The sequence below is a fragment of the Prinia subflava genome, chromosome 8 (assembly GCF_021018805.1).
Source record: "Prinia subflava isolate CZ2003 ecotype Zambia chromosome 8, Cam_Psub_1.2, whole genome shotgun sequence".
Lineage (NCBI taxonomy): Eukaryota > Metazoa > Chordata > Aves > Passeriformes > Cisticolidae > Prinia > Prinia subflava.
In genome coordinates this window covers 8,715,378-8,732,849 of record NC_086254.1, presented here as the reverse complement: position 1 = coordinate 8,732,849, position 17,472 = coordinate 8,715,378, and the positions used below count along the sequence as shown (strand labels likewise).

Genomic DNA, 17,472 nt, shown 5'->3' with positions numbered 1-17,472 from the left:
TGAAGCCGCGCGGGCGGGAGCGCCCTGCCCGCCCGCCCGGAGCGCTCTGCGCCTGCGCCGCGCGGGCCGTTCGAAGGCGACGGGGAAAGCGGGGCCGAGGTGATTCCTGAGGGGCCGCCGGGGGAAGCGCGGCCGAGGGGAGCCCTGAGGGGAGCCCTGAGGGGCCGCCGGGGAAGCGGGGCCGAGGTGAGCCCTGAGGGGCCGCCGGGGAAGCGGGGCCGAGGTGAGCCCTGAGGGGCCGCCGGGGAAGCGGGGCCGAGGTGAGCCCTGAGGGGAGCCCTGAGGGGCCGCCGGGGAAGCGGGGCCGAGGTGAGCCCTGAGGGGCCGCCGGGGAAGCGGGGCCGAGGTGAGCCCTGAGGGGCCGCCGGGGAAGCGGGGCCGAGGTGAGCCCTGAGGGGCCGCCGGGACCGGGACCCAGAGCGAGCTCGAGATGCCAGGACGGGCTGCTGAGGAGAAAGGCTCGGGGACGGGGCTCGGGACTGAGGGAACATCGCGGTGTTCCGTGAGGGGGAGATTGACCCTGAGCGGGTTCTGTGACCGCCGGACCCGAGTGGGGCTCCCCGCGGAGAGAATCGGGCACGGGAGGGTCGGTGCCGTGCACTTTGGACGTGAGCCTTTCCTACCAATAATTCACACATTTCTGTATTTTCTGCGTGAGGAGTGACTCGGTCTCCTAGTGACAGCCGGCCTGGCCCGACGCGGGCTGGCGGCAGCGCTGGAATCAGGCCGGGAATGGCAATGAGCTCGTACCTGCCTGCAGAACGCGCTACAGGCACGGGCAGCCATCCAAGAAATGCTGGTACAGGAGCCCTGCGGCACGGCTGGGATGGGATGGGAGCGAGGAACAGCAGCCCGGAATAACTAAGAGGGTTTAAAAAAATTGACCTTGTTTCTGTGAAAGAATAGAAAAGTGAGAAAGCAGAGCTGCTGTCAAATGCTGAGTGGGGAAAAATGTCAAAATATACCAGGATGGAGTCAAACACTTTGCTCTGTGTGGTGGAATTCTCCTGGGAATCCTTTTGTCACCTCAGCAGGCCCTGGCATCAGGCCTGGTGCAGTTCACAACTGGAAACAGCTACATTTTTGAACTGGCTTAAGATTCCCAATGTTGCATCCTAGTCCTGTAACTCTTGAGTTATAATTACCTGTTTCCATCCTGCTTTACCAAGCAAAAGAGAGAAAACAAATAATTTTCTTTTTTAGGCTTAAATTCCGAGTGAATAAGGATGTCAATTGTCACGGTGCAGCTTGGGCAGTGTGGGAACCAGATTGGGCACGAGCTGTTCAGTGCTCTCTGCAGTGACATCCGTGGCACCCACGGGCTCTGTTCCAAGAAGGAGAATGAATCCTACCAGGATTGCTGCAAGGAACGCTTCTTCAGTGAGGAGGAATCTGGAGGTACAGCTTTAAAGGGCTTTTTTTCCCCTCTCAGGGTCTGATTGCAGCACACAGAAACATCAGATGGTTTATTTCATGAAAGACTCTCTGGAGTTCACGTTTGGTTTTGGCACAATAAATGGTCCAGCAGAAATCAGGGCATGGCCAGCTCCTTTCTGTACTGTCCCATTAATAGTTTGGCTGGAGTGGGTGGGAGGAATCACCTTGGGTCCTTGCATCCATCCAAGCCCATCCATCCCACCTGAATAATTGGCACAAATTCCCGGTTTTGTTTTCCCTCCCGTGCAGTTCCTGTTGCCCGGGCCGTGCTCGTTGACATGGAGCCCAAGGTGATCAGCCAGACCTTAGCCACGGCTGCCAGCTCTGGCCACTGGAAGTACAGCAGCCACTCACACTTCTGCCAGAAGCAGGGATCTGGGAACAACTGGGCCAACGGGTAGGAACAGCTCAGGCTTCCCCCAGGGAGTTCTGGTGAGCTGCTCACGCTCCCTAGGAGCGCTAATACAGCACTGTGGGAGTTACAGTAACATCTGCTTTATGAATAACTTCACCTTTCTGCTTTGCCGTGTCCTGTTATCCCACAGTTACTCCGTTCACGGCCCCAGACACAAAGAAGCCATCATGGAGCTGGTGCAGAGAGAAGCAGAGAAGTGCGACCGGCTCGGGGGGTTTTTCACAGTCATGAGCGTGGCCGGGGGCACGGGCTCAGGCCTGGGAGCGTTTGTGACCCAGAGCCTCAGAGATGCTTTTCCAACCTCCTTCCTGCTCAACCACGTCATCTGGCCCTATGGCACTGGGGAGGTGAATGTCATATTGCCTTCTAATAAATAATAACAGTTTATAGAGAATTTATAAGTTATAATCACTGGTTACTGCTAAACAAAATATCCACAAGAGAAATAAACTAGAAAATGGGTACATTTTACACTGAAAAAGTTCAAGTGACTCAGCATCACAGCTAAAGAATTCTCACCTAAAAATCTTGATAAATCAAGTGCTGAAGTGATGCAGGTTCACAAGAAGCTCTGTTATATAACTAGGAATCTCCTGATATGCCCTTATCTCAGTTCCCAGGTAGATCTGGTTCCAGGTGTTTGTATGGATAGCCTGATTTTCACAGGTCTTGCCCTCTTTTCCATAAAAAAGCTCTGAGCTCCTGACCTCATTCTGCACTCTGGCAAAGAAAATGAATCCCTTCCTAAATCATAACTGAGGAAACAGCAGGAGCCAGAGGATTATAAACTAAAAAGAGATTAAGTTGTTTGACTTTTCCATGTGTGTGGTTTTTTTGTTTGCTTCCAGGTCATTGTTCAAAACTACAACTCTGTTCTGACTCTGTCACATCTGTACCACTCAGCAGATGCCCTTCTTGTCCACGAGAACGATGCCATCCACAAGATCTGTGCCCAGCTGATGAACATCAAACAGATTTCCTTCAGGGATGTCAACCAAGTCATTGCTCACCAGCTGGGCAGCGTCTTCCAGCCCACTCACACTGCAGGAGGGGGCCCAGGCTACAGCAGGAACCCCTTAGGTACCAACCCCAACACCCACACACCTTTCTGGAGTCACTTCAGGGGGGATTGAGTTCTCCAGGCTCCTTGCTCGAGGGTTTGGATACATCCCAAGTTTTGGGAGAGGAACAGACTGATTTAGAAGTTTGATCCCGATGTTGGAGCAGAGTCAAAAATAGATCCCCCGACTTCTGGTTTCATTCTTTACCAAAAGAATCTTTTCTTCTCCTTTTTCAAGTGATCACCAGCACCCTTGTGCCTGTTTACATTTCAGAGGAAATTTGCACAGGGCAGTAATTTTGGACTGAGTTTCACATTTTAGAAGTTTGTATGGACTCAAACAAACTGAGAGTTTTGAGTTTTGCTGGGGCAGAAGAGGTGAGCAAACAACTGGGTAGCAACATGCAACAGACTGAAAGAATTAGAGAAGGTTGCCCATATTGTTTATAAATTAAACTTCCAGATCTGGAGTGCAGAGTCCTTGGGATTTTGATCTAAACTGTAAAATAAAAGCTGCTTTCACCCTGTATAGAACTCAGTAACACACAGCAAGTTTGCACAGCTTTGAAATTGCTAAATCTCTGAACACTTCTCTCCATCACCTCTTGAACAACTCTTCTCCCATCTGAGCTGCCCTGTGCCATGAGCAGCTGTGGTTTCTCCTTGCAGGAGATCTGCTGGAGCCGCTGGTGCCCCATCCCGAGTTCAGGATGCTGGGGCTGCGCAACGTCCCCCAGATGCCCGAGAGCTCCCTGCCCTACAGCGCCTTCAGCTGGCCCGGCCTCCTCAAACACCTCAGGCAGATCCTCATTGCTAATGCTCACATGGAGGAGGGTAAGGAAACACCAGGCACCCACCTGCAGTCTCCTTAAACACTCATTGGTGCAGATGGAATAAAGCTGGATGTTCTGTGGGGCTCACAGTTTGGGCAGGAGCTGCTGCCCTCAGCAGGAATTTGCCCCCACAAAACCAACTGCTCCTTTCACCATTCCCTCAGCTGCCACAGCAGCTCCCAGATTGCTCCTGCTCTGCTTCCAGACATCTCAGTTAATTATAACTATTGAAAAGACACAAACCAGACTGACAGTTTGTGGCTGTGCACCTAATTTACATAACTTGTTTGGAACATTCCTTGGATGGTGAGCTCTGCTTTTTCTTTTTACACCTTCTACCCATAAAAATCAGGCTCAGCTCTCCCATGTAATTTACACGGAGAATTCAGTTCCAGCTCCCAGTTATGCAGGGAATGGGCTGGAGGCTTGCTAAGTATAGAAACAGGGATCCATTTCCTCTGGCAGAGGGACTGCCAGGCAAATCCTGCTGGATTAGCAGTGGATTTCTCTGGGAGTTGTGTGATTGCTGCTTCATTCATGTGCAGCAGCTACAAACTCCAGTGTGGTCTGGGGCACGGGGATATTTCCCATCTGCACCCTCACAGAACATTAACTTGTATTTCTGTCCTTTTTCCCAAATCCCAAAGGTATTGATTGGCAGGTACGACCCCCACAGCCAGGCTCCTCCACCTCCACAAACAAACCCCTGCACTTCAACACTTCCATTGCCAACCTGGTTATCCTGAGAGGAAAAGATGTGCACAGCGTGGATGTGGGTAAGAGGGAGCAGCACAGCTCAGGGGGTTCCACATCTCCCTGCTGTCTTTGCAGCCAGGTCTGATGCAATGGAAACATCCCAAGACCACACATGTGGCTCCCAAGGTTGATATTCCCTCTAGAAACATTTTACTGTCCAAGGCCACATTGTCTAATTGTTGTATTTTAATTCTGAGTTTCCTGAAGCACTTCAAGAAGAGACTCAGGTCTGTAGATCTGGAATTCTTTGCTATAATATAAAATATCTGAAAATACATTTAGCTGTTTCTGCAGAGATGAGCATTGCTGGCAGCTGAAGTATCCACACCGGTGTCCTAGATAATCTAGAGAATAATCTGTTTAAAGTTGTATTTTCAGCAGGCTGCCCACTCTGCAGATATTTTTGCAGCCTGAACTGATTTCACAGCATCGATTGGGCCACGCAGGGATCAAGAGTGGGTTTTGTGCAAAGGGCTGTCCTGTTTCTGCCACAGGAAGTTTCCAAGATCCCTCCTTGTACACGTCGTGGCTAAACCCTCAGGATGCTTTTAATGCATGGAAAACACCCAGAGCATTTAACAAGTATGAGAAGTCTGCTGCTCTGGTCAGCAACAGCCAGTTCCTGCTGAAACCTCTTGACAGAATCGTAGCAAAAGCTTGGAATATGTTTGCTTCCAAGTAAGTGACAATAATTATGCTGGTACTTCACTAATAATTACAAATATCCTCACTGATTTCTAATGTCTGCCCCCTCCTTTGACACACAGAGCTTACCTTCACCAGTACACCAAGTTTGGAATCCAAGAGGAAGATTTCCTGGACTGCTTCACAACCCTGGAACAAGTTATCTCCAGTTACACCAATCTGTGATTGATTTCTTTGTTAAAATGGCCTGAAATAGAGATTTTCCACACTGGAAATCCTTCCATCAACTCCCTGAAGTATGTAAATTATTGTACTGGAGTTATTTCTCAGTCTTTAGGAGCAGAGTGTCTGGGTGTGTTTGAATAGCAAGAACTAAATCTGAACTGAATATATTCATATTTTCATGTTATTCTTATTTAATATATCTAATAAATAACTATTTTTCAATACATTTGCTGTATCCTTTTCTGACATTTCACTAAGCAAAACTACAACTCCTGTTTTTCTCCAAATTATAAGTTAATTAACTTGTTAATTATTTAAACATATATGCAATGAGGATGGGTGGTAGACTGCAGATGTAAGAACTTATCATTTGATATAATAAGTACAATACATTTTATAATTTCCTATAATTAAGTCAATTTAAGGACTTGGCTCTTTTTTGCACGAATTTTACCACGACCACAAGGTGGTGCCCTGGGCAGCTGAAGCTCCCTCCTGGCAGGAGGAGGGATTGAAGGACTTGGGAAAGCTCCCACTAAATTAAAATAAAATAAAAGAGTACAGTAAAATTAAAGATGACCTTGTGACACTGAGCTCTCTTCTGCCACCTTTAGCTTTTCATTACTGGCAGGGAGAGCTTTGGGAATTCTTGCATTCCCCCCCTATGTCACACTGTTCTCCCACAGAAATAATCCCACAGGCCAAAAATTAAGAGTTAAATCAGTGTCAAGGACAAATTTCACAGTGCTCCCTTAGGTTTTAGTGCATTTCATTCAAAAGGTGGCAGCTCAGAGCTGGGGCTGCTCTGCTCAGAAGGGATTTTCTGCTGTGTCTCTGCCACTTTGAACCATTGTCCAATTTGGGTATTTTCACAGCAAAAGCTGCAGGAAGGATTGCACAAGGAGTTCAGACAAACAGCACAGGCACTTCCAGGAACAAAGGGTCAGGAAAGGAGACCACGGTGAGCTTCTCCCTCCTCCAACAGGCACAGCATGTTCAGCAACACAGAAATAAATCCCCCGGTGTTCTCAACAGATCCCAAACAGAACTTCCAGTGTCAGGAATGAGAATAGGAAACTCCATGGAAAAATGGCCATGTCCCAGGAGTTCTTTTCCTTCTCACTTCACCAGGTAAAAGAGTTTTTCAAAAGGCTAAGGACAGGTAAGAAAAAACAAGGAAGAGAGCAATGGGTCATTGCAGTGCTGGAGCAATAACTGACTTTATTGCAGAAATAACCTCGTGTTATCTCTCTGTATTCAATTGTGAGAAAATGAAGCAAACACAGCAGGTGCTTAGTGCACCTATGAATGATACAGACCCATAATTATTATTTATTTATGGCACTTCAGGCTAATGGAGCAGGATATTTGGTCTTTTTTGTTTGTTTGATGGCAGAATTTGTGCCACGTCAGGAAACACAGCACAAAGGTAAGAAGTCTAACCCCAAAGCAAAAATTAGAATTTTAGCTGTTATAATCCCTTCCTGCTCTGGAGCAGGGGCTGACAGGAATTGTTTTAGGCATCTCTGAGCTTCTTCCTGTGAATGTTTTTCAGTCCTGAAATTCTCACACCCTTTCCCAAACTGAGCCTTCATTTTTTTGATCTATGATGGGATTCCTTTATTTTTTCCCCAGGATGTGGAGAGGGTCAAAGCAACAGGAAGTGAACAGCCATTATCAAATAGTCATCACCTCCAATTACATTAAAATGTGGAGGAGTAATTCTCTATGAAATCGATAAAATTAATTATGTAAATAGAGCCTGGAGGAAGGGTTTCATTTCATTAACAATTGCAATTAAAGAGGTAGATCAAGGGTCAGCACAAGCCAATGGCTCAGGGACAGGAACAGCAGAATGAGTGGCCTTGACCTTGCCTGTTGTAGGCAGAGTCCCCACAGGATGTCCCCAAGCCCAGAACAATGCTCCAAATCTCACCATTGTTTGTTGGAATGGACAGGTGCAGCTCAACAACTCCAACTACAGCAGACATTTCATGAGTAGGAGAATATTTACTTGACCACAAAAAAAACCCAAAACAAACCCTACCCCCCCAAAAAACTCACAAAGCAAAATAAATAAACCCACCAACATAAAAAATAACCTGTAATAACCTAAAATGTTTTAAACACAGTGAGTGTTTGGCTATGTAGTTACAGATACAATTTATTTATTTGGGCATAAATAGATAGTGGTGTTTTTAAGGCTGGACTGAGCACAGGAAGGATGGAAATATGTAACAGAAAAAATCTGTGGTTCCCACAACAACCATGATTTAATACATGAAAAGAGGAAATTATATTCAAATTACCAGTTCAAACACTACTGAGAAACACTAAGGTACAAAAGGGCTTTGAATTAATAATTCATTTCTTTCTGCCTTTGCTAATAAATTTAGTATGGATAAATATTATTAAATGAGAGCCCAAACATCCAGAAGGAAGCAGGACTGAGTGTACTTGAGAGAAATCTGCTTTTTGCTGGACACCACTTTAAAACCTGCACGAGAGGAATCAGGAAAGTGATTCACGGGTCCGATATAGCACAAAAAAACTTCCAAAAGGAACTGAGCTGCTGCCCTCCCTCAAGGGCAGCGCAGACAGAGCTTTTCCGAGGCAGCGAATTCCCCCGGAGCTTCCTGCTCCAGCCTCTGCCCACGCTGCAGAGGCACAGCCCGGACACTCCGCGGCTTTGAAGGGCCTGGAAATGGAGCTGATAATCCTGAGCCTGATCCACGGAGCCTTTCCGGCTCTTTCAGCCCAGCCGGGGCTCACAATGGTCCCTCCCGCGCCCGCATTGTGCGAATCCCGTCCCGCAGGCAGAGCCGCTTCCCCTGCCCGCCCGGGGCAGGGCTCGGCCCCGTTAACCCTTCCCAGGAGTGCAACAAATTCCTGCAGCCACAGGGAACGGCTGGAAACGGCCCCGGAGAAGAGATTGGAGAAGCTGCTTGTTAGGAAATAAAGGCAATTTTTAGAGTAAAGGTGCTCCATGATAAAGATCATGGAAGAAATGTAAATTTTGACCCCATGTTCATACAAGCCTGAGAGGTATCAAACCGTGACTCCTGAGAGTCACACTTACCTGTGTGAATTAGGTGCCAGAAACCTTCTTGTCTTAAAACCAAACTTAAAAATCCCAAATGTTACACTATAATAGAATAATTAGTAAACTCATGGTGTTTTCTAGGCCAAAATTCCTATTTTAAAAGTAAAAGCACTAAGTGGAGAAATTAAAATAAGCCACTGGTTAAACAAACAAACAAAAAAAGACAGACAACCATTGCTTGAGCTTTTGTTTCACTGATTGTATGTGAGGACAGACGAGCCCCGTGTTGGATTTGCACTGAAATGGGTACAAAAATGATTATTGTACATATTTGGTTACATGGCCAATGTCATGTTTATTTAAGGCTCACAAAAATCCACTTGAGTTGCCTGAGAGTGGTGTAGCTGTGGGCAGATGGCAGGACTGGATCTGAACTGGTGCCCAGCAGTGTCCAGGATGGGCTGGATCATTCAGAGCAGAGCCCACGGAGCCAGATGGAAACGGCCTCATCCCACAGGCTGAAGGAATCAAACCCTGCCTGGCCTGGCTGGGGAGAGGAGCTGTGGCTGCTCCTGGAACCTCCTCAGTGAGGGTGGTGAGAGCTGGGCACCAACTCAGAGCTCTGCTTTCCACATGGCCTGGAACGATCCTCACTTCCAGGATCCATCTTTCCATGGAAGCGCCTGCTGCTGGCCTGGCCTGTCCTTCTGCCACTTGCAAAGAAAACGCTGGGAAGTTTCCTCCCCACCCACTCTGGGCAACTCCAGCCTGTGTTAGCTGTGTTTGTCAGCAATTGTGTTTATGGAGTGATTCGAAGTTGTGAACCTTTCCTTTATAGGCTGAATTTTGGTGAAGGAACCAAATGCAACTGATAAAACAGTCAAAATCATACATTTGGCAATGAAAGACCAAAAATCCACTTAAATACTCTGCTCACAAGGAGAAAGCTTCCATTCCCCCCCAGCTCAGTGTGTCACGGTATTTTCCTCTTATCAAGATTTAGTCAGGCCTCCCCTCAAACCCAGCATTTGCACACAAAAACCAGACACAAACCTGACGTGTGCTGTGAAAGGAGAGCTCACCCTTCAGAGACACGAGGAAGGAAACCTCAGCACGTGGGGTCCTGTGCAAGCTGAACAAAACTGCAGGAACAGACTTGAACTTGGCCAAAAATGGCTCCACATGGAGGGCAGGGAGGGCTCCAAGCCCGAGGGAGGGGACAGCAGTGACAGTTTCAAGCAAGGGCTCTCAGGCTCTGCCAAACAACATTTCAACCGCTCCTTCTCCACTGAACCGGATCAGTCACAACTGGAATGTGTTGGAGATTGCCTCACTTCCCCCACACACACCTGGCTGCTCTGGGGTTTGCCACACACAGAAGTGGGAGACACACTTTGGACAGAAGTTAAAGGAGGCAACAGAATTAAAATCACCACTCGCAGCAGCAAAATCTTGCTTTGAAAATGTTTTTGGCATCCATAAATTCCGGCTTCAGGCATCTTAGAAGTTTCTTCCTTGCTGCTCCCCACCTCGAGCCTTACACAACACCCAGGAATGCACTGCCGGTGTCACAAGAGGTCAGCTGGGCTGAGGAGAGACCTACAGATCCAGGAATCCGAGAAATGAAATGTGTTGTTATGAAAATATCCTAAATATTAAGAGCTCTCCAGAAAACAGCTGCAGCAAACCAGGCACCGAGAGCGGTGAGGTTTCCGACCAGCCCAGAGAGGTTTTGTGACCATGGTGAGATGTTGTAAATCTGAATGTGTGTTTTCTCTCTGAGACAAAGAAATGCTGAGCGCAGGAAATCTGTGTTTTCCCATCAAAGGATGGAAAAATCCTAATAAACTTTCTGAGGAAAGCCACAGTCCCTCAAAGGTATTGATGTTTTAATCAGCAGCAGCTCCTGCAAGAGAACTGCCAGGTTCTTTCCTGACACAAGCAGAGGCACCACAAGCTCATTTCCCGTGGGTTCCAGAAGCTTTGGGAAATGCGCTGGCTCTCCTAAGGATTCCTTACAGGCGATACCGGAGTCACCAGCGGGGTGTGGCTGTTACCAGCGCAGGAACAACACCCCGAGCTGACCCCTCCTCCTCCCCGGGTTCCTCAGGGCCATGCCCGGGCAGCCCCGGGGAGCTGCTGGAACACCCCAGCAATGCCCCGGGAGCGACGGCCCTGCAGCACGGGAGGTGCCACAAAGCTCCTCAAACGAGCTCCAGAGAAAGGTGACCTTTGGTTTAACGCTAATGGAGTCCCCGCTCTTTGACTCGTTCCGGGGATGATAATAATAATAAATTAATAAAACCTCCTCAGCACAACAAAGGGCAGTGCCAAAGCAAACTAAACCCAGGCTGGGCCCATCCCACAGGTTCACATCTACACCTCGACACCACCAGCAGTGAATGGGCTGAGTGGCCTAAACAGCCTCTTCACTCACAGTAATCACCTTTTTTGACCAAAATACCAGGTTTTTTTCCTGAATTCTTAACACATTTCAAGCAGTCGCTGATTGCAGGCCTTTTCCCATTTTCTGGGAGATGACATAGCAGCGGAGAGTTTGTTTGAGCTCCTTCCCCTTGTGTGACAACTGACCCGGGTTATTCAGCCTCTCCCTCTGCCAGAACAACGTTCTGCTGCCTTTCATGAAGTGGATGCATCAACAAACAATGAAATGTGTGAAGAAATTCATGCCAGTGCTTCATGCCCTCCATTAGGCACTTGAATTAGCAGTCACAGCGGGCTCAGAGAGCTTTTCAGCATCGTCCTTCTCAAAATGACTCTGCAAGAGCGAATGCAGATTTTCCCCTCGTGTCTGAACACACCCGAGGTTTCACAGGGACAGGGATTGCTCCAGTCCCCTCTGCCAGGGATCAGCACGGACCCCTCACCTGCCCAGCACGATCCCCTCCACTCCCACACTCCAGCAGCTGCTGCAGTCTGGAGAGAGCTGGGTGAAGTTCTTGCTGTTTTCTTACTGCTGTTTCATCTTCTCAAAAAAACCCCCAACCAACTCTACAGCAAAAAAGTGCAGAACTTTAAATCTCACAAGAGTAATTCTGATTACCTTATCTATATCTACACTCAGCCTTTTAACTGCTGATTACAAAGTATCTTTTATTTTTCTGTTTTAAAGAAGACGGATTATTTTCACCTCCAAAGAACACACCCAACCCCCACAGAATTTTCTTTTCACCTGCCATCAGTTTTGTTCACTAATATTTATATTTCTGCTTGATAATCAGGGAAACATCCAGAGGGTTTTGCCTGCACTTAGCAGTGCCTGCAGCGAGAGGGAGGCTGATTCTAACAAATGAAATAATGAAGCCCCAAGGCACAGCAGGGAAGGACTTTCTGGAACAGCACCAAGCCACTGTCAAGTGTTAGTGACAAGTGTCCTTTAGCAGGAACAGGCAGCTGGGGGAGTTGTGGGGGAGCTGCTGGAACAGAGACACAGCGTGAGGCTGGCACGGAGGGGAGGAAGCCCAGGACAGGGGGCAGCAGCTTTCCTTCCCCCTCTGATGGATGAGCTGGAACTGGGCAGTTTGACCTGACCTGGCTCGCTGTGACCTGAGCTCTGCTGACACCAACAATTCCAGGCCGCTGGGGCACGGGGTGCTGCCAGCAGAGGGGCACTGCCACCTCCCAGTGCCCTCAGAGAACCAGAGGAGGAGGAGCTGCAGCCCTACATCACCTTGTTTCACAAATAAGAGACTAAAAAACAAAATCTGTCACATTAAAGTCATCAGTTGTTCCTACAGGACTGATAGTTCTGTGTGATTTTCAGTCATTCCCAGAAAAAGAAAGCAAGATACTTTATTTAGTGTCTAACCACAAGAAACAGGAGTTAGGGATCCCTAAAAATAACGATTTGTGCCAAGATTGTTACTCTTGCAAGAGCTCCCTTTGGATTTGTCCTAACACACAGAACTGACTGACTGCTTCCAATGTGTAATGAAGATATGGGCAACAATAGGAAACTTTGGGTTAAAGGAACAAAATCCACGTTTTCAGGTCAATGCTAAAGGCTGAATCTTTCTCTGAAGGCACAAAATGCAACTGCTGAATTATCTTCTGTGCTCACACCGGAGAATGTCTGGGACAGTAAATGTCACAGTGTTACCAAGAGAGTTCAATACGGAGAATGGAAACAATCCAGCTGAAATAAACACTGGGAAACGTTATTTCTTTGTTTATTTAAGCAAACATAAGACTATCCATTGCAAATCTCATCAGGTTTGTGTCACTTTTGTTTCTGTTATTAGGGTTTTTTTACCTTTTACCAAGTCTTATCTCCCAGGCAGAATGATCACTTTCTTCTTTAAATAGTGTTAGAAAGCTTCAAAATAACAGCAGAGCTAATTGGAATGGACACATGGAAACACAAGAACAATATATATATATATATTTCACACTACATATATGTAAACATACTGAACCAAAAGTGGGAGAAAGCTTTCAGTTTTCCTTCTGGTTTTCCAGCAGGCAAGAGGCAGAATTTTAAAGCATTTAGAAATGTGCAGTTTATGGGCTCAAGCTTTAGGAAAAAGGGATTTTTTCTCTTTTAGTTCTTGTTGCAGTGTCCTGATTCCAACCTGAGGGACCCCAGGGACCCCAGCATGGTATCAATGCTATCCCCTCCAGAAGGGTGAGAGGTTAATAAATACCTGTGTCCCTCAGGTGACAGATTTGGGGACAAGTGGGGAGAGCAGCCAAGGGCTGTCACTGACAGGGAAACTGAACTCTGAGGAGATCCCTGACAAAGTGCAGCACTGAGGGGCTGCAGGCTGAAAAGCTGAAGTTCCAAACAGAGCTGTGGGGTTTGGGACTGTACCAGAACAAGTTCTTTGTGACATTACTGTCAAAGGCCATACTCAGGCCAAAAAAATGGTAAGATTTAGTAAATACTGTTCACCTTTTAAAACCCCAGGAGCAGCTGAACCATCTTGGAGCTTTAAACTCCCGAGCTGGGATTTCAGACACTGAAGTGAATCTGCTGGAGCAGCCCATGCAGATCCTCCCAGGCATTCCCAGCACTGCCTCAGGAGAGCCAAGAGGAGCCAAGAGGAGCCAAGAGGAGCCAAGAGGAGCCAAGAGAAGCCAAGAGAAGCCAAGAGAAGCCAAGAGGAGCCAAGAGGAGCCAAGAGAAGGGGTACAAACCTCAGCCCCGCCCAGGGGAGCTGCACAGGGCCTTTGTTCTGCACTCGGAGCTCACTGCCAGCCCAGCCACACACAGGATGTGCTGCTGCTGCTCCATGGAAGCAGCTGGGGATGGATGATGTCAGATGAGAGATACCAAAATGTCAGACAGCCTACCGACTGTTGTTGCCATGAGATCCAACAGTCAACATCAGTCTGATAAGCTATCCGACAGGATGGTACAGCCACGGCACCTCCGGCACGGCACACCCGGCCCGGCACACCCGGCCCGGCACACCCGGCCCGGCACACCCGGCCCGGCACACCCGGCCCCGCCTAACCCCGCACGGGCAGCCTGAGCTCAGCTCAGCATGAGCTCAGCCACCTCCTGAGAGCGCTAATTAACACGGCAAATTAATTCTTGGTGCTTGCCTCCCTGGGATAAAAATAAAAACCGATCGTTCACAAGTGATTAGGGCACTGCAGGTAGGGCAGCAGTGGGGATTGATGCATTTAAGAGGGAAAAGAGACATTTTAATATCAGTTCTGGGCTGTACATCTGAACTGGCACATGCTGATCATAATAAATCTGACTTTAAAAGCACGAGGTTAAAGGTTCTCTGAAGTTCTCTGCACCATTACTGGGCAGACACAAAATCTGCTTTCAGCTGGAATCTGAACTCTTCCCCCTCTCTTCTCCTCCACTGCCCAGTCCTGGGCTCAGGGGCCAAGCCCCGAGCAGAATTCAGGATAACCAATCTGTTTAACCTATTCAGGCAGTGACTGTGCTTCAAGCAAGGCATGGCCTTCCTCCTCCCTCTGCTAAGCAAGAAGTTCTGAAGAAAAAAGAACAAAAAAGAACAAAACAAAAGAAAAGAAGAAAGTGTTTGAGCACCCTTAGTGCAGGAAGGATGAGCAAACATGCACAGAGCATCCAAAGTAGAGAGGAAAAGAAGCAGCTTAAAAAGACTGACACAAGAAATTCTGGAATGATCATAAGATGACTTTATAAAGGTTTTATCTTAATTTCATCCTAAATATACAGAATAAAAAATGTTGGCTTCAGCGTTTTGACATCAACCATCTCTGCTAACATCAGGGAAGGGTGGCTGTTCCAGCGTGCAATGACAGGGACACCGGGAGCTCAGACAAGCAGCCTCACCATGAGGGACATGCAACAGCTGTACCCGACCTGGACTCACTTATTTACATTTTCATGGTCTTGAAACTTATGGAAAAAGCAAACCAGCCACCCTTCAAAAGAAAACATCGCCCTCAGGTCAGTCTGAACTTAAATCAGGAGATGGAGAGTATGAAATCAGTTTTGGAAGTAATTTGTGTGGACAACATTTGTGTTAAACTCCATTTAACATCCCACTGTCCATCCTGAAAAGCACAACCCAGACTCGTGAAGCATTTACACCTTACCGTAACATTTATAAGTTTGCCAATGAAACCGTGGCTCCAATATCCAAATTACTTTCAAAATCAAACAAAAAATACTTGTTAAGAGTTGAAAATTGATGTTAAAATTTTTCCCCCCTTTTGAATAATGCTGTTTTTTAAACATATGAAAAGATGTGTCATTTCTCGTGTCTGCCAAAACCCGTCCTGAGGGGTTTTTCCCATTTTTTCCAAACTCATTTGGTTTTTTCTTCCGAGTACATCTTCTGTTGCAGTCGCTTGGCATAGCTCTGGGCCATGGAGTTGATTATAGATAAGATAAAATAACAAACCATGACAATCACCAATTTTTCAAATATCCAGGATAGCCAGTTTTCCCCCTGAAGAGACAAAACAGAAGGAGGAGGAGAATGAAGGTTAGGTGAAAGGAGAAAGCCTGACCGTGTCTTTATTCTGCAATAATCGAATTAAAACCAGGACCAAGAGGGAGCTGAGAGGATTCCTGCAGGTCCCTCTCAAAGCCCACTGCAGTCCCTTGACAGACAATGCAGGAGGGGCTGCCAAGGACGAATCCCTGATCGTTCCCAAAGTGATTTATTATTCCCAGGATTGTTCGGGCTTCGCTGACAATTCAGGAGTTCAGAATTAGCAGCCCCTGCCTGTCACTCCCTGTCACGTTCCTCGCCAAGAAAACAACCCGGTCATTGGTGAACAATGTGGGGTTTTCCCTAAATCGCCTTTTTTTGGGTGATTTCCCCATGAGGATCTGGGTGTCCCTGAAGTGCCCGGGCCCTCGCAGAGTTTTCCACGGGACTCTCGAGTTGTGGATGCTGTCACAGGAGGGCAGCAGCGCTCTGCTCACAACCCTGCCCAGAAATCACCGCACATTTCCCGCTCCGGCCCGAGCCTCCCCGGCTCTGCTGTGGTAGGAAACGGGCAAAGGGACTTTTCCAACAGCTGCAAGCACCGCACGGGAAACGCGAGTTGCGTTCACGGGTTTTATCTCAAAATGCCTCAGCAGCATCAAGAATTTCATGTCCAAGCTGCTCTGTTCCCACTGAAAACTCAGGTAAGTTTTTAAAAATACTTTTTGAAATTTTTAAATACTTTTTTCTGTATCAAAGGACACTTCTGCCCCTCATACCTGCTCCAAACACTGCAATTTCTTTTCCTTTCAAAGTTTAAAGGCTTAGGATTTAATTTCTCTTACTGTCCACAGAGCCACAGATCCCACTGGCTTCTAAAGCATCGGTGCTGCCCAGTTTGTTACTATTTCACATGGAAAGGCAATTTTTTCCTCCTTACATTTAACTTTCCAAAGAGGCAGCTAATGCAGAGGCAAGACAAGCCACCTGTTTTGATTTACACTCTCGTTTATTCTCTAGAAGATTTAAATCCAGCAGCACACAATTAATATTTTTAATTCCCAGGCTGCTTTTAAAATGAGATTTTTATCTTTTTCCTGGGTCAGTGCAGAGAAACAGAACGGGGAGTTATATTTGTAAAAATACAAGTCTAAGACAGGCAGGGAACAGAAGAGTGAGCCGGGGAGGGAGGGAGGCAGAGAGGGACTTACCTGTGGCACAGCACTGTCGGATTTGTGGTGAAGTTTTATCCTCTGAGCTTCCAAATATTCTTGAAATGGCTTCTGAAGAGAAGGACCTATACTCGGAATAGCACTGATGGAAAGTTCATCCCAGAGAACAAGACAAAATAGGGGAGAAAAAAAAAACAAAAAACATTTTTTTTTTAAACTTACCACTTTACCTAACCAGAACAAAGTTCAAGCTGAGCCTCAGCTCAGCAGGGAACTCGAAGCTACTCGAGAAAACAGAAATAAACCACATTTCATCTTTCGATCTGATACTTCGGGAGGGATGCATTTCCCCAGATCCTCAAAAAGCGCTTCAAAAGAAAAATATTTCTGAGCAAGGCAGCGCTGGAATAGAGGAGGGAGCCGGGAGCGTTTCCTGGGAGGCAGCAGCGCCGAGAACCCAATGAATGACTTCGGAGAAGTCCCACATTTATCAGCGGCAGTTCCTGTAAGAACTGGTTTGAACCGATTAATGAGGAAATGACTGGGCCTTGTGTCATCCCCCGGTTAAAAAAGAAACTGCCGGGGAGGCCTCGCCCCCTCTCCCGCACCGAGCCGGCCCCTCCGCCCGGCCAAGTCCTTTTTAGGACAATCCGTGCGTCATCCCTTCCCAAAAGGACCGGGAGCGAGCCGGGAGCGCCTCCCCCGAGCCGGGGTTAACAAAGGAACAAAGGAGCGGCCCCGGGCCCTGCCCCTGCCCCGGCCCCTGCCCCTGCCCCGGCCCGGCCCGGCCCGGGCCCGGCTGCCCTCAGCGCATCCCCGGCCTGCAGCGTCCCGGCCCTCGGCAGCGTCTGCTGAACTCCTACACACCTTAAACCCTGTCAGAACGGCCGCAACCCTTCAGAACCTCCCAGACTCAAATAGGAATTCTAAATCTAATTCTAATTCTAATCGGGCAGCAGCCCCCCGGCCTGGGCTGTGTGA

General features: G+C 47.7%; 2 protein-coding genes across 12 annotated transcripts in view; one reads left to right on the top strand and one right to left on the bottom strand.

Annotated features, from left to right (window-relative positions):
• Window positions 1-15: 15 nt before the first annotated feature.
• On the top strand, window positions 16-13,432 carry TUBD1 (tubulin delta 1). 8 transcript variants are annotated; one of them, XM_063402821.1, is made up of 10 exons: window positions 59-99; window positions 659-799; window positions 1,204-1,398; window positions 1,687-1,834; window positions 1,983-2,199; window positions 2,701-2,932; window positions 3,582-3,746; window positions 4,393-4,521; window positions 4,996-5,179; window positions 5,269-13,432. In XM_063402821.1, exons 3-10 carry the CDS (start codon window positions 1,227-1,229, stop codon window positions 5,369-5,371), a joined length of 1,350 nt encoding a protein of 449 aa, XP_063258891.1. In that variant the 5' UTR covers window positions 59-99; window positions 659-799; window positions 1,204-1,226; the 3' UTR covers window positions 5,372-13,432. The 8 variants fall into 8 exon arrangements, 7 of the variants coding, with proteins under 7 accessions (XP_063258890.1, XP_063258891.1, XP_063258892.1 ...); XR_010081071.1 differs by lacking the exon at window positions 59-99 and having other exon boundaries at window positions 400-799; window positions 5,269-6,332; window positions 6,407-13,432; XM_063402820.1 differs by lacking the exon at window positions 659-799 and having other exon boundaries at window positions 16-99.
• Window positions 13,433-14,540: 1,108 nt separating this feature from the next.
• The window catches only part of VMP1 (vacuole membrane protein 1), a 60,252-nt gene continuing 57,320 nt past the window's right edge, over window positions 14,541-17,472 (bottom strand). For all 4 annotated transcript variants that reach the window (XM_063402826.1, XM_063402827.1, XM_063402828.1 and 1 more), the window contains 2 exons: window positions 16,531-16,633; window positions 14,541-15,334 (listed from right to left, as the gene is read on the bottom strand). In XM_063402826.1, coding sequence (XP_063258896.1) covers window positions 15,191-15,334; window positions 16,531-16,633 — 247 coding nt within the window. In that variant the 3' untranslated portion in view covers window positions 14,541-15,190. The remainder of the gene's footprint in view (window positions 15,335-16,530; window positions 16,634-17,472) is intronic.

Excerpts from the sequence above, each read along its gene's own strand:
- TUBD1 (XM_063402820.1), top strand. The coding sequence starts at position 1,227 with ATGTCAATTGTCACGGTGCAGCTTGGGCAGTGTGGGAACCAGATTGGG. Across the intron at positions 2,933-3,581 it reads CTACAGCAGGAACCCCTTAG|GAGATCTGCTGGAGCCGCTG; the intron begins GTACCAACCCCA and ends TTCTCCTTGCAG. Across the intron at positions 5,180-5,268 it reads TGGAATATGTTTGCTTCCAA|AGCTTACCTTCACCAGTACA; the intron begins GTAAGTGACAAT and ends TTTGACACACAG.